This window comes from Ursus americanus, chromosome 5 (assembly GCF_024610735.1).
Source record: "Ursus americanus isolate L20-20 chromosome 5, mUrsAme1.1.p, whole genome shotgun sequence".
NCBI classification, from domain to species: domain Eukaryota; kingdom Metazoa; phylum Chordata; class Mammalia; order Carnivora; family Ursidae; genus Ursus; species Ursus americanus.
This window is the reverse complement of record NC_142131.1, coordinates 60,009,975-60,034,643: the sequence shown is the minus strand read 5'-3', so window position 1 is coordinate 60,034,643 and position 24,669 is coordinate 60,009,975. Positions and strand designations below refer to the sequence as shown.

General features: G+C 48.5%; 1 protein-coding gene across 11 annotated transcripts in view; it reads left to right on the top strand.

The window, feature by feature from the left end:
- The window catches only part of SLC22A4 (solute carrier family 22 member 4), a 51,932-nt gene that overhangs the window by 6,517 nt on the left and 20,746 nt on the right, over window positions 1–24,669 (top strand). For 8 of the 11 annotated variants that reach the window (XR_015724573.1, XR_015724576.1, XR_015724575.1 and 5 more), the window contains exons 2-6: window positions 408–488; window positions 9,524–9,627; window positions 10,970–11,124; window positions 19,434–19,605; window positions 23,710–23,836. Coding sequence is in view for 6 of the 11 variants with exons in the window: in XM_045794741.2 (XP_045650697.1) it covers window positions 408–488; window positions 9,524–9,627; window positions 10,970–11,124; window positions 19,434–19,605; window positions 23,710–23,836 (639 nt within the window). In the remaining 5 variants the exon portion in view is untranslated. Of the gene's footprint in view, window positions 1–407; window positions 489–8,407; window positions 9,269–9,523; window positions 9,628–10,969; window positions 11,125–19,433; window positions 19,606–23,709; window positions 23,837–24,669 lie in introns of those variants that run through there. The other 3 variants (XR_015724574.1, XM_045794751.2, XR_015724577.1) reach the window with 2 other exon arrangements.

Sequence of the window (24,669 nt, the reverse complement as noted above, 5' to 3'; positions counted from 1 at the left end):
AGGAATGGATCCCAAGCATCCCCAAACAGTCTGTCTGATATGGAGTCCTTGTTGCTGAGACCTATTGCAGTGGTGAGACCAGTCTCAATGAGCGTGGCTCTCCATACAGTCCTTCGGTGCCACAGACCCCAAAGAGAAAGGGACTACCTGTGAGAAAACTCAAAGGCCTCCTGCCCTAAGGCTGAGTGAATGTCCTGCTCTCCAGGGGGCCTAGATTTATCAGAAGGGCCACAGGGCAAGCAGTAAGGGTGAGCCTGGCTCGTGGCCAGGGTGTAAGCATGGGCTCTCCTTTGCCTCAAACATGCCCACTCTTCTCTTGGAACATCATTAGGTAGACTTGATCCCCTTCAGCCCGTAGGCTGGGAAAACTAGGCAGTCACGTCTGAGCTGAGTACTGCTTCTCCCAGGCCCCATGTTCCAGAGACCCTGTGAGAGCCTTTTTGTTAAGGACCAGCTTCCTGTGGCAGGCTCCCAGTGGCCCGAGGCAGGTATGTGGCTTCATCATATGGGCTTCTGTCCTTTCCTGCAGTTCGCTGGGTCCTTTAGGAACCCGTGGGTGGAAGGGCTGGTGGGTATGCCCTTGAGCATGATACAGCCTCCAGCAAAGGGTCTGAACCTCTAGAGGCACTAGCCTTGTGCCATCTTTCCTGGGACCTGGGGTCAGGGCATGGACAGAGGAGGACACTGATTCTCCACCCATAGCCCAAAGGTATGAGGTAGCAACATGGGGGCCTCCTCCTCTGTTATCAGGGCACTTATGGGAGGCATTGGGAGTAGCAAAGGAGGACAATGAGACAGACTGAGGCAGGTATCTAGCTGGCCACTACATGGGACCGCATATGGCTGCTCTCAGGGATGTGACTCCTCTGAGTCCTGGGCGGGCTCTGGCAAAGGTAAAAACTTTGAACAATAGGCAGGCTTAGGCTATGTTCTATCAGGCCTGCAAGCTACCAAGAAATACTGCTGGCTAGCAGGGGCACTGGCAGCTCAGCTGTCAGGACAGCCTGAATATTAACCAAGTTCACACCCAGACTAGCTCTCTGTCAGATTCCAAAGGGGAGAAGGGGTCGGACCTCCGCCCAGCCAACACCAGTGAGATTTTCAGAAAGGTCTTTCCAGAAAATAAATAAAGGAGACTCAAGGGTTTTCCCTAGCTCTGGTATGAATGTACTTCCCTGTTTGTTTATCATCTGCATCACCCCAAACAGTTGGCCCCTTGCCTCTCAGCTGTGTTCCTCTGACAAAGGCAACCAGGATCGGGGTGTGCTTTTGTCTGGAGGCTGCTTCACTCCCATCTCCTGCCAAGTTTCTGGATAAAAAGACTTTGTCCACCCCTCCTGGTGGGCAGCAGAGCCCTCACACAGAGTCCAAGAGGCAGGATGGTGTATTGACAACAACAAAGCTTGCACAGGGTGGGTCAGAGAGCCGCAGATGCCTCAGGCCTCTGCAGGGACAGTAATTTGTGGCAGGTTAACTTCAGTTTATGTTCAAGGCTAATGCAGGGCTGCCATGTTCTTTGAAAGCTTGGTTGGGTTTTAAGCATGCCTCTGGAGCCCAAAAGAAAAGCAAGGATCACCATGTGGAGTATAGTGATGGTGGAGAGAGAATGGAGGCTCTCGGAAAAGGCGAGGTTGAGCCACACGCCCTGGCAACGGGCACAGATAGCCCAAGGCTGGCGGCTTCTGCTGTGTATCTGCAGGACTGAAGGGCAGAGTCACAGCAGCACTTTCCAGAGCTGCCCCTCCATGCTGAGCGGGCTGACACAGACCGCGTGCCGTTTACTTCTGTTCCCAGAGTGGAGATAGTAGACTTATGCTGGGTCCAGTGCCGGGACGCAAGGGGGAAAGCCCGGTCTCTGAGTGCCCCTTCTCCTTCCTTCAGGTCCCTCCGCTCCCATCCTCACCATCCCACTCAAACCCGCTGGGTCTTTTGCTCTGGTTCAGCCTCCAGGGACCACAGAGCCCTCCACCAAGGCCTCCCCACCTATGGTTGTTTTTTCTTTACCTCTAATCTGAGAAGAAAGGATGCTGAAAACATTTTAAGGTTTAGCCCCCCTCAATCCCGTGAGCTCTGAGCTGTAGAGGCTTGATTCCTCCTGAGTATAACCAAGAGATTGGGGAATCCCATCCTTGCCTCACCCCTACTCATATAGTGGCAGCTTGACCCCAGATTCCACAGGCTGGGAATACAGGGGCCCTGGTTCTGCTCATCCCGGATTGTTTGTGAGGTAGATGTTCTATCCAGAAGAGGCAAGCCGAAAAGATAGAGGCTACCACCCTCACCCAGTACCCGATTCATAAAGGAGGGTGTCACTCTGAGGGCTGCTTTGCCTGTCACCAGCTCTGGAACAAGGGCTCAGAGATTTTGTCCAGGGGGACAGGTAGTCCACAAGAACAGAGAGCTCTGAAGCTGTCCCCACAGGAAATAACTTCATTGGAAAGAAGTTGAAGAAGAAAAACACTAAACTGTACAGCTCTGAAACTCAACGCATTTCAAGGAGAAGAAATAAAAAGAGTTCCACAGACAGACACATTATGGTAAAACTGCTGAGAGCCAAAGACAAAGGGAAAGTTTTGAAAGCAGCAAGAAAAATAATGACTTGTCATGTACAAGGGAACTTTAATAAGTTTTACATTTGACTTCTCATTGGAAACGATGGAGGCAGGAAGGCAGTGGAATAATGTATTCAAAATGCTGAAAGAAAAAAGTTGTCAAGCAAGAATCTTATTTCTTGCAAAATTATCTTTCAAAAATGAAGACGTTCCCAGATACAAAAACAAACAAAAAGTGTGGGGAAAAATTTTGGTACCGTGTTGCCTTACAAGAAATACTTAAAGAAGTTCTTCAGGAGTAAGTTTTTTTTTAAATACACAACTTACGTTCTGAAAACTAAAAAAACGTCTTTGAAAGAAATTAAAGGAGACCTAAATAAATGGAAAGACATGTCAAGCTCTGTTGATGAAGCAGAAGGCCTAATGTGGGTAAGACAGCAGCACTCCTCAAATTGTTCTGTAGATTCAACACAAAAGGTGTCCAGCATCACTAGTCATTAGGGAAATGAAAACTGAACCACGAGACGCTTCTTAACACCCGCTGGGATGGTTAAAATTAAAATGACGTACAAGTATCGGGAGGAATATGGAGAATTGAAACCCTCACTCAGTGCTGTTGGGAATATCAAACAGTGCAGCCACTTTAGAAAACAGGGAGTTTCTCGAAACTTAGCAGTTCCACTCCTACGGATATACCCAAGAAAAATGAAAACATATATCCAGGCAAAAATCTTGTACACAAAAGTTCATAGCATCAGTATTCGTAAGAGCTGAAAAGTAGAAACAACCCCATTGTCTAGCAACTGATGACTAGCTAAGTAAGATGCGGTGCACCCATACAACGGTATATAATTCAACCGTAAAAAACAAAAAAGGGGTGATACACGCTAAAACAAGATGAATGAACACTGAACACATTATGCTAAGCGAAAGAAGCCAGTCACAAAATACTACATATTGTATATATTCCACATCTAGAAGATAGATGTCCAAAATCTGCAAATCCTTGGAGACAGCGAGTCTGTTAGTGGTTGCCCGGGGCTGAGGGAAGAGAGTGGGAAGCGACTGCTAATGGGTATGGGGTTTCTTTCGGAGGTGCTGAAAATGTTCCAAAATTAGATAGGGCAATGGTTGCACAACTCTTGGAATACACTGAAACCACTGACTTGTACACATTACAAGAGTGAATTTTATGGCGTGCAAACTGTATTTCAATGAAGCTATTATAAACAAAAGGAATAAAAATGCCAGCTTCCCCCTCCCCGCTCACCCCCCTGCCCGCCCCACCACCACAATGGCCAGGAAATTTCTTGCTTGGTCACAGCAAAGTTATGAAAAAGAAATTGGAGTGGACGTGTGTTCTATTATTAACTACTCCTAGTGTTCCCCTGGAAAGAAAAAAAAGTATAAGATGACACAGTAGAAAGCTAATTTTTCATTCTTAAATGGACTATTGCTAACTTCTCACTCACAGTCATCTCTGAGATGTTACACTTTGTGTGAAAAGGTTTTTTAGTTTTTCGTCATTGACCAGGAAGTTTTTATTTCTAAGAATTGCTATTGCCTAGTCAGGTTTAAGTGTAACCTGCCTCACTTACTTATTCATGCGGTTTGTTCTAAGTCATGGTTTTGCTGTGAGGACAAAGGCACGAGCTCCGTGGAGACGGAACTACCATTTCATGAGGCCTGAAATGTGTCAGACACTGTGTCAAACACTCCACTTATATTTCCTGTCCTGTGCTCACAACCCCGGGAGGGTTTTGTGGGCTTTTTTAAAGATTTTATTTATTTATTTGACAGAGACAGAGACAGAGAGAGCACGAGCTGGGGGTGGGGGAGGGGCAGGCAGAGGGAGAAGCAGGGTCCCCGAGGAGCAGGGAGCCCGATGCGGGGCTCCATCCCAGGACCCCGGGATCGTGACCTGAGCCACTGAACCACCCAGACACCCACCCAGGAGGGGCTATTATTTTCCACCTTTGAAGATGAAAAAGGAGGCTGATTCAGTGCCTCAAGTCACACAGCCAGAAAGTGGCAGAGCCCAAAAGAGCCTGTGTTCTTTTCCAACATCAGGCTGCTTTCTGGAGTTCTTAGTTCTACGGAGATCACAGGGGTGATCTTATCGTCATGGTCCTTCGATGGCTTTGGTAAAGGCTAAAACTGCTAGACTGGCTAGTTGGAGAGTTCAAGGTTGAGGGTGATTTTCAAAGGTGTGATACCTCGCATTTCCCAAACTCATTTTCCGTTACACCTGATTGTTCAGCGTTCAGCGTTCATGCATCAACAATTCGTGAAGAATCCACCACGTGCCTAGCCTCGTGTACGCGTTAGTTATCTAAAATGATTACCTGAATGAGTTCAGGTTTTACAGCTCCGTTCACGTGGAGGAGGATGAGGAGGGGTGCCTCTTTTCCTGTCTAGCCAGAGAGCAAGGGCACAGTGGCCCAGAACAGGGCCTGCCCCAGGGAGGACAGCTGGGCTCCTGCATGCACATACGCACACCTGATCTGTCCTGAAAGGTATGCTTGACCTTGAGCTTTGTGGAGGTAGCAACCATGTCTGCTTTGTGCCCACACAGAGTCTGGCCCAGAGCAGGTGCTCAATGACGGCTGAATAAATAAGCGATTCCTTTTACCCAAATCCACTAGAACTTGGGCTGGTTGTTTCATTGCTCTGGGCCTTCATTTCCTCATTTGCAAAACAGGGATAAAGAGAGTACCCATTTCACATGGCGACCTTGAGATCTCATGAGATAATACAAGGCACACAGTGAGCACCCAACATACAATAGTTATCATTTCTGTTATTACTGCTAAGTGTCATGAGAGGCATGCTCTTCTATGCCGAGAGTGACCTCCCATCTTCTGTTACCTTGTGACCTGGGTTTTTGTTTCTTAAAGCAAAGCCAAAGGCCAGTTGGCCTTTGTGCAATTTTGGTTGCACAAAGAGCTCTCTCTGCTGTGTTATGGAATGTGGGTCTAAGACCCTGAGGATGAGACAGACACAGTAACCCTGGGAAGGCATTTCCAGTGCCCCCACCTGCACAGCCTGCGGCCAGTTAGTTCCCACAATCTCCACTCTCTGTCCAGTGTGTGTGTGGGGGGGGAGGGGATCGTGTTTTAGAAATGTGAGTGCTTGACCTTAAAGCACAGCTCCAGAGCGATGCCAGCCAGCTCCTCACCAGACTGTCCACCACAAGCCTCTGAGCAGACCACAAGGACATATGTCTGTGTGTACATGAGTGTATGCATACGTGCAGAGACCCAAGGGACAGTCCCATCTTATTTACGAAAAGATTGTCTTCCACTGGGTCTACAGTGTCATTGTTAGCCATAGGGAATTCTCTGGGCTCTGGCTAGTGGGACCCCAAGACACACCCCTCAAATCCCAAGGGGTTGGTCACAGGTAGGGCCTGGCCTTCACTAGAATAACCCCATGGAGAAAAGGGCCCTTCTTCAGGCTGGCAGCTGATTGACCAGACTGCAGTCCCATGAGTTACAGCTGGAACTTGTCTGCCAATCCTCTGTCCTATTACTAGGTCCTTTGCAGCTTTCCAACAAGATTATTTGGGCACAGTGACTCCTCAAGAGAGGGCCCAGCCTTGGAACCAGCCATGCGTAGCTATAACATCAGCTGCCTTCCCCTGTCGGGTATGAGCAGGACTTCCAAAACCCGACAGCACCCTCCATAAGCCTGGGACTGGGGCTCCATGTGGCTATGTCCTGTGCCACATGATGCTGATAGGGGCTTTCTGGGGCCGTCTTTAGGGAGCAAGAGGGACCTAGAGCCATGGCTGCATCGGCTCCAGTAGGTGAGCAATGGGGAGCAAGCCCATACCTCATCCTTCCTGGCACCCCACTTCAGAACTTGCCCTGCTCCATTCCCCAAAGTCACCACGCTCAATCCACTATGAGGCCATCTTTATGGGCCTGCAAACCATGCAGTCCCACAGGCCCTCACACTTGGTTGTAATGCTCTGCTATTGACGTCTTGAAATTCTTCAGAATTTTTGAACGAGGGGTCTTGCATTTTCTCATTGCACTGGGCCTGCAAATTCAGCAGCCAGTCCTGCTCACTACTCTTGCCATGTAATCCCTGGCTCGGTATCTGACAGTCTTCCTCTTTCCTTTCTGTCTTTAAGTCCCATTTATCCTACCCTAAGGCAAAATCCTGACAGAAAAATACTCAAAAAACCACAAAGGAAAACACATTCTTTTGGAAGAGCTTTTCTACTTGACTGCAGAGGGAACAGTGATAGTGGATAATAGACACAGGGATACCCCTACCACGTGTGAGATTTTCTTAGCTCTGTCCAGCAGTAAAGGTTGTGGTAACAGTTTTTTAACCCAGTCCTAGCATCTTCCTTGTAGCGGATGGTATTTAATAAGCTCATTTGTCTGACTTAAGAGTTCTTGCCCAAAGCATAACATGGGTAAAGACTAGTTCTGAGGCCTGAATTGGTATCTAGCAAGTCTATGTACTTGCTATGACTTCAGACAAACACTAGTCTCAGAGCCTCAGTTTACTCTTTTTTTCAAGATTTATTTATTTATTTATTTATTTATTTATTTATTTATTTATTTATTCGAGAGAGAGAGCGCGCGCAAGAGAGCACATGAGTGCGGGGGGAGAGACAGAGGGAGAGGAGGAGAGAGAGAATCCCAAGCAGGCTCCATGCCCAGCACAGAGCCCTATGCAGGGCTCGATCCCACAACCCTGAGATCATGACCTGAGCCAAAACCAAGAGTCCAAAGCTCAACCAACTGAGCCACCAGGTGCCCAAGTCTCAGTTTACTCTTATACGAAACAGGCAAAACAACATGTTATGAGGCTTTGGAGTCTCAGTTGCTAATCTCTCTGTGTGTTGGGGCAGATTCCAAGCTCTTTTCTGACACTTCAGCCAGTGATTTTTGGAAGTGGGTGTGGCCATCACTTCAGGTACATGTCTTGTCTATGCCTTCCGACCCATGGCGCGGCAGGGCACGGGAATCCGGGCATACAGTTTTGTGGGGTTTGTGCCCTTTCCCCCAAAGCCCATTCAGGACCCCCAGCTGAAGCAACCGTACTGGGGGTATGGTCTCCAATTATGCCTGAGGAGAAGAGAGCCGAGCGCCTGGCCCGCTCTGTTTTCCCCCCGCAGAGCTGTGCTTCGGCATTCTGCCTGTAGCCAGCATTGTGGGCGCCAGGAGAGGCGGCCTCATGAATCTTGTTATTGTCCTTAGGACGGGGGTATTCTCAAGGACATTATCCTCAACGTCATGGCATGACCCCTTTGTGGAAGGAGGTATATAGGAGCGACTTCTCTCAGGTCCTAGTACTTAGAAAAACTAGCTTCTGCAGAATGAGTTTAACACTTTGCATAAAACAGGGATCGTGGGAGCTGAGCCGCTGGAATCCTCGGAGCCTGGCAAGCAGGCAGGCCTCTGGGCAGGACGGCTCGTTGTCAGTCTTATCCTTGGCTTGGTTATTTTGCAATCCCTCCTCCCCTGTGCTGTTTGCCCTCATTCCTTAGCGTTTTGTTTTACACTTTTCTCTGGTCCGTGTCCTTAGAAACACCGCTCTCTGCTACAGAGTGAAGCGTTGTATAAACATGCAAATTCATTTTTTAAATCTATTTCAGGGAAGTTGTGAGGATTAAGAACTGAATTGCTTCATGAATGTCATGTTTTATCATAGGATTTCTCTCATCTATGGAACATAAGAACTAGGAAGATTGGTAGGGGAAGAAAGGGATAAAGAAAGGGGGGTAATCAGAAGGGGGAATGAAGCATGAGAGACTATGGACTCTGAGAAACAAACTGAGGACTTCAGAGGGGAGAGGGGTGGGGGAATGGGATAGACCGGTGATGGGTAGTAAGGAGGGCACGTATTGCATGGTGCACTGGGTGTTATACGCAACTAATGAATCATCGAACTTTACATCAGAAACCAGGGATGTACTGTATGGTGACTAACATAATATAATAAAAAAATTAAAATTAAAAAAAATAATAATAAAAATAAAAGTAAAAAAATGAATGTCATGGAAGCAGCACCACTGCCTACTGGAGGTGGGATTAGATAGGAGGCAGGGGCTTTTTTTTCTAGACTGGATCAGCGTGCTACACTATACATTTATATATATATAATGAAAGCTCACTGAACACATTTTGAAATTTTTGCCACCTCCCTTGAGATTTTGCTGACTTGACTTAATTGAAGAGCTGAGACCTGACATTCTGGCTGAAGCCCTCACTTTATGGATCCACCAGCAGGGACTTGTTAGGGCTACAACAGCCCACAGGCCTTTGTACGGGAGGAACCACCCTTCTGGGAAGGCTGGGTGGGAAGGAGTGTAGAGGGAGATAAAGAGCGCTGGAGACGTGTAGATACCCCATCTCCTCCCCCACCACACAGTGGGCCCTGAATTCAGGTCCCGGGCTTGGCCTGTGGTGCGAATGGAGCAGGGAGAAGAGGGTTTTCTGGAGCAGGCTGTTCAGAAGGTATCATCACAGACCACTCGCACCCTTCAACAAGGCAGAGGAAACTTCTACGCTTGGACCAAGTGACCAGGCCTTCTGCCCTGCCCCTCGGGAGTTTCAAACACCTTCCCTCCATCCTTGGTTACCTTCTGAAGCAGAAACACTACCTTGCTTCATACCGCTTCACAGCTGACGGGTCACCAGTTACAGCCGTGGCCTCACTAGCTTCTCGATATGTGACGCAAGCAGAGAGCTGAGGTATCACTCTCCCTTACCCTCAGAAGAGGAAGGTGGGTCTCAGGGAGGACAGCGACTTGCCCCAGTAAGTGGCAGAGTCAGGAGTCAACGCCAGGGCTGTGAGGTCTATGCTCTGAGCACAAAGTCAACAGCCTGTCACAGGGAGGAGGGAGGCTGTTCGCGCTGCCATGCGAATACTCCCTCAGTGCTGGGCTGGGGCTGGGGCTGGGCCTGCTGGAGGGCTGGGCTCACACTTCATGTTGTCTTCTCTGGCAGTGGAATCTAGTGTGTGATGATGATTGGAAGACGCCCCTCACCTCCTCCCTGTTCTTCGTGGGCGTGCTGCTTGGCTCCTTCGTGTCCGGGCAACTATCTGACAGGTAAGGAGGCCGGGAGGGAGAGGAGAGGAGGTGCAATAGGGCCCCTTGTCAATTCACTGCCTATCTTGGAGTTGGGCTGAATTTAAGGTATTTCAACCCAGGGAAAGAGAGGCCCCTCACACCAACAAGTCAGTGAAAGGAGGAGCCATGATGTCTCCCTCAGCCCCTTGCTGGAACCCTCTTTTGTTCATTTCTCCCAGCCTTATGCTGTCAGGGCTTTGGCCTAGAGTCTGGAGGAGGCAATGGCTCCACGTGAAACTGGTCCTTATAGCACCAAACCTCTCAAAAAAAAAAATCACCACTGCCTCCCCCTCCCACCCCTAACTCTGACACGGGATCTGTCCAGAATCAGCCATCAGGCAGAGTAAGGGCCAGACAGTGAGTACCCACATCGCTGCTGTGGGTCAGGCCTAACCCGTGCTGGTTGTGGGCCTCCTGGAATGCAGAGTCTAGAGGAGACAGCACCCCAGCTCCAGGAGAAGTGCCCCCGCTGGCTCCTGTTCTAAGGGGCCCGGAGCAGGAAGGTGAGAGTGCTAAATAGCAGTGTTGGGAAGGCTTCGCAGAGGAGGTGCCTGTCCCTCCTCCCGTTACAAAGTCCCGAGGGACCGCAAGCCCACCAGCCTGAGACCTGATTTTGGAAAATGAGGTAGGAGACAGTTCTGCTCACACCTGTGCTCCATTCCACCCACTGGTCACTATCAGAAAGTGAAACGAAGACTGAGGCTAACTCCCGTGTCCTGGGTACTGCTCAGAGCTGTGCTTCCCGGAGAGGGTTCCCTTGTAATTCTGTTCGCACAGTAGACTCACCTGGGAAAACTGTTTAAATCCCAATACCCAAACTGCGTGCCAGAAAATGAGACTCTCAGGAGGTGGGCTGCTGGCCCCAGCGTGTTTTGGCACCAGGGGATTTCAAGTGCGGCTCAGGTTGAATACTGCTGCCATAGAGGGGGCCTTCATCCTGGATTGACAGAATTCCCATATTGCTGATATTAGAGGTCTCTGCAATCTGCACTTACCCATTTTCCAGAAATGTGGTGGCAGCTTCTACCTGGGGCTTGTTCTAAGGAGCAGATTTCTATGGGGACCTTGCATGAGCTGCTTTGTGCTTCTGAGATATGGGGCCTCTACAGAAGTTTTAGAATCTCAAAAGGCACCTTCTGGGCAGATGGACGCCTGAGATATCACCAAGGAAGAACTGAGGAGGATGAGACAGGGAGAAAAGTCTGTTCCAGCCCTGAAAACAAAACAAAGTCTGCCACGATGTGTGACTCGGGGCTCGCCAAGTGCCCTGAGTTACAGCTGCTGCGGCCGCGTGTGCCATGTTCTGTGCTCTATTCTGCAGGTTTGGCAGGAAGAACATCCTCTTCGCAACCATGGCCGTGCAGACTGGCTTCAGCTTCCTGCAGATTTTCTCCATCAACTGGGAGATGTTTACCGTGTTATTTGTCATTGTCGGCATGGGCCAGATCTCCAACTATGTGGTGGCCTTCATTCTAGGTAGGAACAGTTTCTAATCCTCAGAGCTTCTCCTTCCAACCCTCTGAGAGGCCTGGGAAGGGGGAGGGGTCCCCTGAAGAGGGCATAGGGAGTGCTTTTAGCACACAAGGAAGCACCTCGCCCCATGGGCTGTGCCTCTAAAACAGGATCAACCTCCGATATCCATGTGTTGGGGAGGGGGCTGTGGTCTCAGGTTCTTTGATCTGGTCACAGGCAAGGCAGGTGCTCTCAGGGAGCCCGCTCTGTGCTGGGCTCTGAAATGTGGTGGTGAACAGAAGCTGGAGCTGATCAGAACCACCCACACAATAACTGAGACACATTTCAGGAACACGGCTTGGGAAAGGCACAAAGTTGGGGTGTTGGGGGAGGAGCCACCTAGAGAAGTCTTTGATCTGAGTTGTGAAAGCCTGGAACTTCTGCCTGGGCCAGAGAAAAAGTGTTTCTGGCAGCTGTGCATGGCCCATGGAGGGACTTAGGGCAGTTGGTGTGGCCGGTACACAGGGGGAGGAGGCAGGTGCTGACAGGAGTTCAGTGCCGGGTCTGCCATCACTGGGTAGGACTGGTCTCACCCTGAGTCACAGCGCACCCCAGAGCTTATCAGCTGCGTGCAGGATAACATGCTCTGTTGATAGGAGTCCGGTCTCCTAGCTGCAGCCTTGCTTCTGGAGTATCGGGCAGCATGAAGGGGACACACAAGCTAAAGGACATGAGGAGGCCCCTAGCGCCCTCACCAGCGTTTCCTGGGAGCTCCAGCAGCCCGGCCAGGGTCACCCACAGGAGCAAGCGTCCCCAACATGCTCTCTGTGCCAACCTGCTCTCTGACCAGCTGAGGGTGGGGGGAAATGAGGGCCACCTCTGGGACAACAGACCCAAATTCCCATAATCTCTCATGTGATGGTCTATCCTTATTGGCTCAGTGCTGGCCTAGTTTGTCCCTACTGTCACAGTAAAATTATTAATGGTGCCCTTTTATTGTCAGTCTAGCAATTCTTCCTGTCTCAAAAGTCTAAATCTGTTAAGATGGGTTCTGATCGCTTTTAGGATTCTGAGTGACTCACTAGGTTTGGAGATGCTGTGTTCTCTTAGTTGAGGAGGTATACACTCCCTGCGGGGTTGCCAAGTTGCGATGACTCACATTCCACTCCTTTAATCATTTGTGAAGAGCTCCTCGCCACAGCCAAGGTGTCCGAAGGGGGGTGAGAGCATGCTGAAGCCACGTGGGCCCAGCAGTTAGCACCCTCTTTAGCAGGTGCCAGCAGGAAGGGGGCCTCTCTCTTCCCTGCGGGGAAGGAGGGCAGCCAGATGTTCTCAAAGAAGGTCCTTTGTGTAGACGACACAGAGCTTCAGGCCAGTGGTGCTAGAAACTAGGGATTAGAGGCAGTTAGGTTGGAAACTGCAAACTCCTCATGACTGATGGCCCCAAGGACACAGGGCTCTTGAGTAAAGCCTATTTGTTCTCATAGGCAAAATCTCCCAGAATCCATCTTCCTAGTGGTAATCCTCCCTAAACCTGAAAAGTCCAATTTATGGCTCTGCTTGGGACAGACACATACCACCATAGAGACACATACAGACACATACGGGACTGAACAGGCCTCCTCAAAACAGGGGATTCTGCCTGAGGCCAGCAGACCCCTTTAAGCAGGACCTAAAGGACCATCTGAAATGGGAGGGCAGAAAATCATAGAGAAACCCCATCATTAGGATTGGGAGCCAGAAGGGGTTTGTGCCTGGCATGCATCCCCCAGGTTCTACTGACTGGCCAGGGTTGAGTGCTTCCTTTCCAAGGGGGCACAGGATGCTTCTGGGGCCTTGGAACCTCTGCTATATGAGGGGATGAGGCTGGGAGAGCCCACCCCAGGCCTCCTGCAGGGAAGTCCTGCCCCCCTGGCGCTGACCCTACAACCTGCTCCCCTCCCTGCTCCCCACGCCAAGAAGAATGATAGGGCCAAGAGGAAAGTAAGATCTTGTAAGATCCGTCAGATCCCAGATTTACAAGCCAGGCATCAGGGAGCTAGATGCTGGGTGCCGCAGGCTCCCCATCAGCCTGGGTCCCGGAGCCTCCCTGGCTGTCGTTTTACTCCACTGTGCTCTAGGAAACTGCTGACCTTTCTGTCCTTGTATGAGACTCTTTGTGTTGCGTTCTCAGGTTTGGACATTTAAGAATGTCACTGAACACCTACCCGCCCCCGCTGGAGCAGGGGACTCTGGAGTCCGGGCCCGGGGCGGGCGCGGGCGCCAAGTGCGAGCGCTGGGCGGCGCCCGGCTTCTCCGCAGAGCAGCAGCGCCCTCTGGCGTCCCGGGGCTAAAATGTGAATTCTGGGTTCTGAGTAGAAGGAAAGCTTGGGGTCTGGGCCTTTTTCTTTTGCCCTCTGGCTCTAGGGAAGGGATGGCAAGACTCTGCGACAATAATCTCATTTTAAGGGACTTCACATTAATTCAGGAAGCTGAACTATTTCCATTCTCAAAACGACACAGAAACAGATCCTTTCCTTGTTCTACATTTTAAAAGTTATAAAACTTGCCAGAGTCATAGGAGACAAGAAAAGGGAGGGCAGAAACAGTGCTAGCCAAAGGAACATAAAGTGAATTTACCTGGTAGCGAGACCCCTGCCAAAACGACGCTGGTTTAGGAGGGAGGAAATGACCACTCAGGACCAATGACGGCTGACCTGCGTGGACTCCACCTCCCCCCGCCCCCCGCCCCCGCCATCTCCCACTGTTTCCCAGAAATAGTGCCTCCCAGCGGTCCCCGGCCTTCTGGGTAAAATGCCACAGGCTCCTCCTTTATCCCTCATAACTACCTGATCAAATTTATTTTGCAGTTAACTGCCTTCCTGTCTTGACCGATCTACTAATTCAGTATTTTCCTGGTACTGCTAACATCAGCTTCCTGTGCAATGTTTGTGCCAGCATGCTCACCTGTTTAAAACTCTGCTTCCTCTCCTGTCTAGATGTGTGCTTCCTTTCCAAAAGTATGTAACTGATGGCATCCTCCTTTATAACTCTGGCTACCAGAAGACTCAGGCAAAATTGAAATTTAACTCTGTCAATCGTGCGGTCTTTGTCAGCCATGTATTTTTAAAGTGTTTTTAAATTGAGATACAATTTGCATACCATACTATTCACTCTTTTAAAATGTGTAGTTTAGTGGTCATTAGTATATTTGCAAAGTTGTACAACCATCAACTCTTTCTAACTCCAGAACATTTTCATCACCTCCCCAAGAACCCTGTACCCGTTAACAGTGCCTCTCTGTTCTCCTTTTTTCCTAACCCCTGGCAACCACTAATCTGCTTTCTGTCTGTATGGTTTTATCTACTCTGGACATTTCTGATAAGTGGAAGCACACAACCTGTGGCTTTTGCGACTGACTTCCCTCACTTGTTGTTTTCAAGGTTGGTCCATACTATAGCGTGAATCCCTATTCCATCGAATGGATTTACTACATCTTCTTCATCCATACATCAGTTGATGGACATCTGGGTTGTTCCCACTTTTTGGCTATCAAAAATAATGCTACTATCAACATTTGAGGACAGGTTTTTTGTGGATATGTGTTTTCACATCTCTTAGCTATGTACGTAAGTGGAGTCGCCTGGTCATATGGTAATATGGTCATATGGTAATTTTATATTTAATTTATATTTAATTTAATTTAATTAATATTTAATCATTTAAGGAACTGCCATACTGTTTTTCAAGGGGATGAGTTGCATATTTTTTGTTCTTTCCTCCAAGGTAGAACTTTTGCCTTTCTACGTATTTTACTTTAATGTTACCATTACCTTAATGTGTTCAAATTAAAAGGTACCTCAGAGACTTCAAGGGATGAAATGGGATATAAATACATTAAGAGGACGTAGAGATTTGCTGGCACCCCTTGCTTGCACTGTACTGTGTGAAGAAAGACATTTTGGAATACATGCAGAGATAGCAAGGGTTACTTTTAACTAGAATGATCTCTTTAGGTTCATGAGAGGAGAGAGGAAGGCCTGAGTAGGGGAATATCTGTTAATTTGGAGAGAGTTCTCAGTATTTTCAGGGAGCAAAGAGAGGTTCTGTTGTCTTCCATTGGGTCTTTTGGTCAAAGGCACTGTACTTTCTTCATTCTTCTGACATTCAGCACATTTCAACTGTTTGACCAGGATAAGAGAACTAGCTATTCCTAAGCATCTACCACATGCCAGATGCTCTACTAGGCTCTTTACACATGGTGTCTCAGTCCTCGTAATAAAGACCACCACGAAGCAGGACTTAGCAAAGTCACTCTAGTAACAGATGAGTGTCAAGGAGCCCAGGATCTCTGCAGATGCCTCTCTGCACATGGCCTCTCTACTCACAACCCAGGGCCCCTGGGTCCTACCCCATAGACTGGCAACGGTAACATCTTCTTCTTTCTTGAGCGGTGGTCTGGTGGGGTCTGCTGCAGGCTTCTGTTGGTCATTCATGGAGGAGCAGGTCCTGCCTTCATGTGGAATGGATCCGGTGGTTCCTGGGATGACGACCAGAGAAGGGCCTTGATCAATGTGGACGCAAGCCTAGCCCTCTCCGAGTCACTCCCTCTTGGAGAGAGTGTTTGGATTGGGGTGGTAGTGACAGGCAATGGACAAACACTCTTGATCAGGACATGCCCGTCTGACTTAGATGACAGAATTCACTCCCAAGAGTCACTCCAAGGCCCAACCAGACCAAGACCAACCAGGAGCAAAACCGTGGGGGGTAAACAAGTCCGGGACAGGCATTCCCAGCCAGCAGAGCCAGAAGTCACTGCCGTCATCTCCTGGGCAGACCATGGAAGGTTTGCAGGAGTCGGGGCTCCTCTCCTAGTGCTCCTCAGAGAGGGCTGGTTGGCTGTCAGTTGGTTCAAAGACCAGCCCAGGAAGGGAACGCGCAAATCCTCACTTCTTGAAAGGAGGGCATGGCCTGACCCATCTCCCGTCAATGTCTCCCTTAGGAATCTCAGTTGAAAGACTGCTTGATAAGGCCCAGGTTTTGCCTCCAGGTGATTTTTTTTCTAGAAGGTATCCATAGTTCAAACAGATCAGGCTTAAATCCTTGCTGCCCCACTTACTACCTATGTGTGAATTGAGGCAATTTCATTCAACTCTTTAAGTCTCCGCTGATCATGTGTAAAACAGAAGTAATATTAGTTCTTTTTTTTTAAGATTTATTTATTTAGAGAGAGAGAGAGCAAGGGGGAGGGGCAGAGGGAGAGAGAGAAACTCAAGCAGACTCCCCAGTGAGCATGGAACCCAATGTGGGGCTCCCTCTCATGGCCCTGAGATCATGACCGGAGCCGAAAACCAAGAGTAAAACACTTAACCGACTGCGCCACCCAAGTGCCCCAGAAGTAATATTAGTTCTCGCGTAATTACTATGAAGCTTCAAAGAGACGATGTATGTAGACACTTAGTCTAGGACCTGGCTCAAAGGGCCCGCTCAAAAACAAATGTTAGCTAGGAAGATGATGATGGCGATGACGACGATGATGATGGGTCAGGAGGGTGGTTGTCTAAAAGTCAGAGGACAGGAAGTTGTGCTAACAAGGAACTCTCCGGGGTCGTGCCATCCATGTGGCTTCCCAGAAAGGCAGAGGGGTAGATTTAAAAGGCTCTGTCCCCGTCGGGTACTGTGCAAAGTCAGAACAACTCTGTTCTGGCCTAAGACCCGAGCTTAGAGATGGAGGTTATCTAGGAATCCAGTGGTGTCTCTTCTCTCTCTTCTCTTATCAGGGTCATGGAAGCATGGGGGAGCTCCCTTGGCCTCATGATTCTACCAGATTCTCACTTGGTCCTGTACACTCGCTCTTTCCTCAACCAAATCCTCTGCTGCTTCCCTTCTGAAACTCTGCTTAGGAACAGAGCGCCCCCCATTCATTTCCAAATCACGATAATGACAGCCAAAGTGTTTACAAACACGGCATGGTGAGTCTGCCTCTGGAATGGTGGAGGGTCATGACTGAGGTAAGAAAAGATCTGGAAATAACACTCATGATCCTCAAAAAAGGCAGGCCCTGTCTTTGGAAATTAGTGGAGAGGCTGAAAAGTACCCTAAGTGGTTAGGCCTAGGACTGCCCGCAGTCTGGAATGGGAGAAGCACACATTATTGGCCATTTCTGTCAGGCTGGTTTTTAGAAATTGTTGTTCAGGAGAGAACCACGGAGGCACACCTCTCAGTTATGATGAGTGAGGAAGAAATGGGCAGGGGATAAGGAACAAGTCGGCGGTGAGAATGGGAAACTAGCCAAATATGATAGACCCATGAACAATGGGGGGAGCATTGACCACCCTCCACCCACACAGTCGTTAAGTCTATATATAACTTTTTGGCTCCCCCAGAACTTAACTACTAATATAGCGTATTGTTGATCAGAAGCCTTACTGATAATGATGTGGGAAACAAAGGCGGAAGAAAAATTATTAAATTTCCTTACTACTTACAGCCCATTGACAAGTCCCTGAAACAGGCAGAGTGACGTTCCTCTAGGGACTCAGCTGCCCCGATGTTGACACTTTGCTAAGGGCAGAAGGCAATCCTAGCCCAAACCACCCCCTGCCCCACGATCCTATAAGTCTAATTTAACATATAAAAATTTCTTTGGAAACTTCCTTTATCTCTAAACCCCCCAAGATACGTGTTGGCAATCACCCCCGCAAGCATATGGCCCATCGATATACATCTGAAGGGTCTCATGACTAAGGTTTTATTAGATGGTAATAAATGACCTCTTCTCAACAATAGCTAGCCCCCTCAAGGTTCTGGAAACCTTGCTTCCAAATTCCTTAGAGACTTACACTATCCCAAACCCCCTCGAAACCTTAAAGTATATAATGGGCCACTCCTCGTGACCCCAGGGCATCTCTTTCTGCCCACAGGTCCGGTCCGTGTGCTTTAATAAAATCACCTTTTTGCACCAGAGACATCTCAAGAATTCGTTCTTGGCCGTCAGCTTCGAACCCTAACATTCTTTCCTACATCAGTAACATACACAGTCGATGAACACATATTTGTATGTTATATGTATTCTATACTGTATTCTCCAAAGAAAATAAGCGAGAGAAAAGAAAATGTTATCATGAAGAAAACACATTTACGGCACTGTACTGTATTTATTGAAACAAAAAATCCTTGCATAAGTGGACCCATGCACTGCAGTAATCATACCGCTCCTCTGGAATTAGCTCTTAATTCCTCAGCCTGTGCTCAGGGCATGGAAACACAACTGAGAAAATATCTCCTGAAAGACAAGCCTGAATGGTCCTTGGAATGGTCTGTTTTATGTTTCCTGGGCTGCTTTTTTGTAGCAGTGGGAAGATCTCAAACTGAAAGCAGAGCTGTTGCCATTGGCCAGATCTCTGACTCAGGGGCCAAGGACCAAGAGTGGACTCTGGAAAGGGCCCGGAGCTCTGTGACAACAGAGGGGCTTGTTCTTGGACTCTCCCATTGCAACCGGGAGCTCCAAGAGGCAGGCAAGCTCTCTGGAAGACCTGTGGTGCTGAGCAGAGCAAGAGCCAATGGCCAGCTGTGTGTCTTGTCCCAAAACAGGGCCCAATACCAGGCAATTTTGGGCCTTGGTGGTGTTCTGGGAAAGCTCTGTTAAGCTCCCTGGGTGTGTGGCCGACTCTAGAGCTGCCACCTGCTGGGCCAGCAAAATAGCTCCTCCTTTCTTTCCTTGGTCTGAGTAGACTATGTGTGTGCCTGGGGCTGATCTCTGGGTGCAATGTGGCTACAGGGAATTCAGCCCTGGGTGTCTGCGGAGGGGTGGGGGTGGGGGTGGCTGCTCCTCGTACCTCAGAGTCAGCTGGATCCTATTTATCATTTCTCAGGGCTCAAGGGTGGCTAATGGTGTCCTAACACGACACTGTTAACGATAAACTGTCTACTGTTTCCCGAGACCCCGTGTCTGTTTGTTTACAGTGGGGAACCGTGGGAAAGGCTACATGCATCATGACCCCACAGAGCCCTTCAGAAGAGCCCCCACTGTCTCCCAGAACACCCTGGGTGCTTAATTTGGAAGCAGGCATTAGAAGAGATGACCTCTCAGGGCTGGGCATGAGACAGCCTTAAAAAGATAAATCTGTGGCTCCTTGAAAATCTCATGCAAACTCATCCCTCTCTAAGGTGACAAGTCTTGGGTCGCTTCCCACTTTCCTTCACCCTGATCACGCCTCCTCTGGGCCCTAAGGCAAAGGCCTTTTCCCTTTTCTGAGTAACTGCAGCTCAAAATCTAACTGCCAGGTAATGATGTAAAACGGCAAATATTACAGTGAGTTAAAATGCTAATACTCCTCCCTTGTTTTGAACAGGAACTGAAATTCTTGGCAAGTCAGTTCGTATTATATTCTCTACGTTAGGAGTGTGCACATTTTTTGCAGTTGGCTACATGCTGCTGCCACTGTTTGCTTACTTCATCCGAGACTGGCGGATGCTGCTGCTGGCGCTGACGGTGCCCGGGGTACTGTGCATCCCGCTGTGGTGGTGAGTGTGGCTCGGTCCCAGACAGCCCCTGCCGCGGGCCAGCACGCCCGGAGCCGGCGTCTGCTGCTGGCCCCCGCGCCGGCTCGCCCGTTCTCGGACTCGCGGTGCAGCTGGCTGAGGCCGGGGCTTCCGAGCCCAGAGCTTGGGTGCCTCGTTGCGGGGGGCTCGCTGCGGGTGGGCTGTGTGCTGCGGTCTGCGGTCTGCTTCTCCACGGTCCCACGGGGCACCGTTCTCAGGCAACCCGTGCCCACAGAGGCCCACCCCGCTCCTGTCCGCTGTTGGTGGTTGATGTTGTTGGTGGAGATGGTCCTGGTGGGTTTTGTTGTTTCTAACTCTGCCCCTCCTCTGCTCTTCTGACACTTTTCTCTCTCTAGAAATCCCTTTCACCTTATGGATTCAATTAATGTAATGTCCTCAAGCTTTCCTATCATGGGGAGATGAGCATCTAGGATGTGCCTGTTTTTCTGCTTTGTCTTTTTTTTTTTTTTTAAGATTTTATTTATTTTTTTGTCAGAGACAGAGAGAGCACAAGCAGGGGGAGCGGCAGGCAGAGGGAGAAGCAGGCTCCCTGCTGAGTAAGGAGCCCAATGCGGCCCTGGATCCCAGGACCCTGGGATCGTGACCTGAGCCCAAGACACTTAACCGACTGAGCCGCCCAGGCATCCCTCTGCTTAGTCTTGATGGGCGAGAGAATTATTTTCGTATAATCAATTGTTAGAGAAATGTTCTCTCCTTCCTCAGTCCTGCCACCCAATTTTGACACATCAGTGTGGGATTAACCAAGTTTGGAGAGACTGGCCCCAGTTTCACCCAAATTGATTATGCGGGAAACTTCAGGTGAGAGAAGAGATTAGAATAATGGAATAACGTCCCAGTTGCACCTTCTTTTTGGGGATCTTCCCATTTCTTTGTTTTTTGTTTTTGTTTTGGGGTTTTCTTCCTCCCATATTCAAGCAAGAGGAAAAGGGATTGCTTCTATTGGTGGTTCTCTCTCTCTCACTAATTCTTCTTCGTTTGGTTTGGTTTCATATCAATATCAAATCTCCCAGCAGTGACAGGTTTTACCGAACTGCTTGATCTCCCTCTGCTTACACACAATGAAAGTTTCTTTGATCATTTTTTAAAAACTCGTGATTTAGACTAGCCCTCGTGGTTCCCTGTCCTTTGTACACAGCCTAGGAATTTGCCTTGCCTAAAGGTCCTTTATCTTGCTACAACTGTTAGACAGTCTTAGAGGCTGGCAGGCAGCACATTTTGGCCTTGTTGGACCAGTTAGCTCAGGTTGGACCACTCCCAGTTACTGTCTTGTTATCATGTCTAAGACCGCTATCGTTTTTCTTGGCATGGATGTGCCTGAGAGGAGAAAGCACTTTTTCCTTAGTTCCCTGGAATTTGAAAGACAATGTGTTAAGGGTTAGATACTATTCGGATTTGGAGGTTTCCTCTGCAACCCAGTCTGAGGGTCAGGAAAAATTATGGTAAATAAGGACAGGCCATTAACTACACAGCTCTGTCTCCAAGGAAGCACCCCAGATTTACAAGAACAGGGCTGTTTTGTGGAATGAGAGCCATCATCATCATCATCATCATCATCATCACCAACATCAGCTTTGTCACATCTTCTGACCCTCTTTCCACAAATCCCTTGCTGACTGGATTTACTGTAAAAGGTGTTGGTGACCAGAGGTTCTCTCAAAACAGAAGACAAGATTATTGAAAGGTTATTTTCTGCCTTCTCAGATGAATGATGTTATTAATCTATGATCCCTGGGTCTAGTTGCCATTTTGGCCGAAGAGACCAGTACTTCTAAAATATGTTATAACCAACCTTATTACTGTATGATTCTATCAGAGAGAGAGAGAGAGAGAGAAGGCGAATAAAAATAAAAGGGCCCTGACTGACTATAAGAGATGAATAGGGATCTTAATTTCTGGGGCTTGGACCTTTGCTTCAGATCCCAATATTGCAGCAAGGAACAACTCTGATAGGTCAGCCCCTTCGCTTTCCAGTAAAGACAGTCCATCCCATGAGGAGCTGCCTTATTCTTGCCCTAAGGAGTGTTCTTCCTTCTGTTGCCCCCGGGCTCACTCGGGAGCGCTCCGGGCTGTGGGCACACTGTACCAGGGACAGGACTGCCCCAGAACGGAGGGCAGCCCAGGGCCAGCACTACGAAGCCGTGTGCTCGTCCTAAAAGTTTAACAACAGTCTTATCATTTTCCTATAAAAATGAAATAGCAAAATAGCTTTCTTCGAACACCTCGTTCTTGAGGGTGGGGCTTCCTGAAGCCATGCTCGTCAGTCTAGGTGGGCTGGGGTCGTGGGGGGTTGGCTTCGGGCTGCTGTGTTCCCTGCTGCCTTCTCAATGTGTAATAGAGACTCTCCAGGAATGCCCTTCCCCTGTTCTATGTGAACTCAATCTACAGAGAGGCTACAGTGTACAACCTCGTTTGGCGGTCCACTAACGATCAGCTAGACTTGATTCTCTGTACAGCACAAAAGCCATGGCCAAAGTAGAGATCGCAGCACCCCGAGCACTGTGGGCTGGAAATGGGAGTAAACCTATGCAGAGCCCTGCAGGTAGTTTGGGGATTTTTGGTATCTCAAGTTCCCTTTAAAAAGGTTCAGCAAGAATGGACCACAAGTATGAATGGAGTAGGTGTGTAGCGGGTGGGGAGGGAGCCCATAGATGTAACATGGGGGAAGCTTTGCAATATCTAGCCAACTAAACATTAGGAACTTGAGGTCCATGAGGGCCCTGAGAGCCTGTGGGAAGAAAGGTAGGGTATTTCTAAGAACAACCTTGTGGGGGAAAGACATTGCTCAGAATCAGAAGTGAAGTTTACATGTCTATGTGCATGAAGTATACAGTGGCCGGGAAATAAGAGCTCTAATTCTGCACCAAAGCGCTAGCCACATGCACATACTTGAATTAAAAGTAAATAAAATAAAAAATTCGTTTGCTCATTCACACTATTTACACCCGCTCAATAGCCACACGCCATTATTGGCTACTATATTAGGCAATACGGCTACAGAACACTGAAGAAAGTTTTCCTGGACAGCACAGCTCTCATTACTGAAGGTCAGTGACCTAACATCATCAGAGTTACTACAGGGACCAACTAAAGGCGTATTCCAAAATGACATAAATTGGGTTCATTTTTCAACCCATGTGCCAGTAGGCTGGGGGAGGGAGCTAAGGCTTGGCCATTTGGTAAGTTGTGTTTTGCTCTGCGGTTAATTGCTGTTGCGGCTTTGGAGGGGTCCATGTAATGACAGGAGGCCTTTGTACCTGCTACATGTAATTTATCTTCTCGGATAACTGAGTACTGACCGATAGGTGAGAGAACCAAGAGCTGGCAGAAGAATGGCTAGGAGATACTGAGAAATAAAAAGTAGGACAGAATAGAAAAATATAAATAAATTTAAGTATGATAAAAAGAAATAGGAATAGAAAAATAGAAAAGTTAGGAAAGAATAGAAGTGAACTGTGTGTAATAAAAAAAATTTAAGTTTCTAGGCATTAAAAAAAAAAGACAACATTGTCTCCCAAAACCTTGTTTGGTTACTCACTGCCCTGGGAATCTGAGAGCCACAGGGACAGCCCGCCGGGGGGTGTCCATGTATACACCTTCTCCTCTGACCGCAAGAAAAGCCCAAACAGCATAGATGCCTTGGCCACCTTTACCTGGTAGACTTCTGACCATCGTCAGCTGGGGCACCAGGAGTTCTCCAAGGGATGGACGCACTGAAGACACTAGATTGTGTTTCTTTAAAGAGCCACACAGGTTATTAAGTTTGAAATGATTTTTTCCTGCTGCCCTGGCTTACAGCGCCCACAGTTAGTGTTATCCCTTGTAGTCTGGTCCTGCCTTCAAGCATGATGGGTGATCAGCCTTGTGATTTGATCAGAGGTGATCTTGGAGGTGATTTTATTTATTCCTATTATCAATGGAAATCTCACGAGGCCTCCTTCCTGATTTTTTTTTTAAATAGACAAACTACAATCTCACAAAATAAAAATTATTTGGGGGCAACTTATGGTGAATAGTATTAAACCTCACTATTGTGAAAAATTATAAACCTTTACAAATTTATTCCAGGTTTATTCCTGAATCTCCCCGGTGGTTGATATCCCAGAGAAGATTTAGAGAGGCTGAAGATATCATCCAAAAAGCTGCAAAAATGAACAACATACCTGCCCCAAGGGTGATTTTTGATCCTATGGAGGTAAGCATTTGCAGATGTGTCCTCTTAAAGTCAGCTAGGCATTCTTGATTTAATTTAATCCGACGTGGGCCCACTACGTACCAGGCTCTTTGTGAGTCCTTAGAGACACCGTGATGATTAAGTACTGAGGTGAAACCCAGCTCAGATGCGTAGGAATTAGGTGCAATCATATATGTAAACTGCTTAGCCTATAGCAAGTATTGATTAAATACGAGTCCCCTTCCCTTCGGCAAGTTGTATCTCCAACTTTTTATTGGTATTGCTCCATACCACTGGTGCAGTTACATACCAGTGATTTTTGAATGTCCAGATGTGGAAAAAATGTGGTTGAGGGGTATTCCATCCATGGATTTCCCCACCGTACTCTGAATCATGCCACAGCTGCTGAGGAAGCTGTATATGCCTTTAGTCTTGCTGTGTCGTGAAGGCACAGCCTCGAGGGGTCACCCCTGAAGGCAGGAGGCCACTCTGGTAGCATCCGTATTTCCTGACAAGTCAGTGAGGACTCGCAGTGTCCCCCTCCGTGCTCTGTGCTAGGTTCTAGAGAAAATAAGAAAAGTTAGATACAGTTCCTATGCTTAAGGAGCATAGCACGTAGCTAAGAGGGTCAAGAGGACGGGATATAACATAAATGATGCCAGGAGGGAAGAAGTGCTACGTATCCAAGGTGGGGATGCTGTGTACCAGCAGGGAAAGGGAACAGACGGACTCGGGGCTGCAGAGGCAGGTCCAAACTAGGGGGTGGGGGCTTAGATGAATGGAGAGGATGGGGGCAGGGCATTCCTGGCTAGGAGAAGGGTAGGGAACTGCTCAGGATACCCCAAGAAGACGGG